Genomic DNA, 277 nt, shown 5'->3' on the forward strand with positions numbered 1-277 from the left:
CAAGACGCCCATTCTTCATGGATTTCTCCCCAATGAAGTGGCCCCTTCTCGCTCCCTTCTGCATAATCAAATTCTCTCTCATTCTCTGCACCACATGCTTCACATATTAATAAAACGAAATTTGAAAAAAACAAAAACAAAAACAAAAAACAAGGTACAGGCATGTATATATATACCAACTTCTTCGGCTGCGGTTGATGTTAAACATGAGAAAAGAACTAGGAAGATTAAAAAGCTTGATATAAAGGCAGCTGGATTCTTCATGATGTTCTTCATA

At 36.8% G+C, this 277-nt stretch overlaps 1 protein-coding gene across 1 annotated transcript in view; it reads right to left on the bottom strand.

Annotated features, from left to right (window-relative positions):
- LOC132162356 (carbonic anhydrase Nec1-like) overlaps nt 1-276 on the bottom strand; it is a 3978-nt gene extending 3702 nt beyond the window's left edge. Inside the window, exons 1-2 of the mRNA XM_059572597.1 lie at nt 177-276; nt 9-85 (exon numbers count right to left, since the gene is read on the bottom strand). Coding sequence (XP_059428580.1) covers nt 9-85; nt 177-276 — 177 coding nt within the window. The remainder of the gene's footprint in view (nt 1-8; nt 86-176) is intronic.
- Between the last annotated feature and the right edge of the window lies 1 nt (nt 277).

This window comes from Corylus avellana, chromosome ca9 (assembly GCF_901000735.1).
Source record: "Corylus avellana chromosome ca9, CavTom2PMs-1.0".
NCBI classification, from domain to species: Eukaryota; Viridiplantae; Streptophyta; class Magnoliopsida; order Fagales; family Betulaceae; genus Corylus; species Corylus avellana.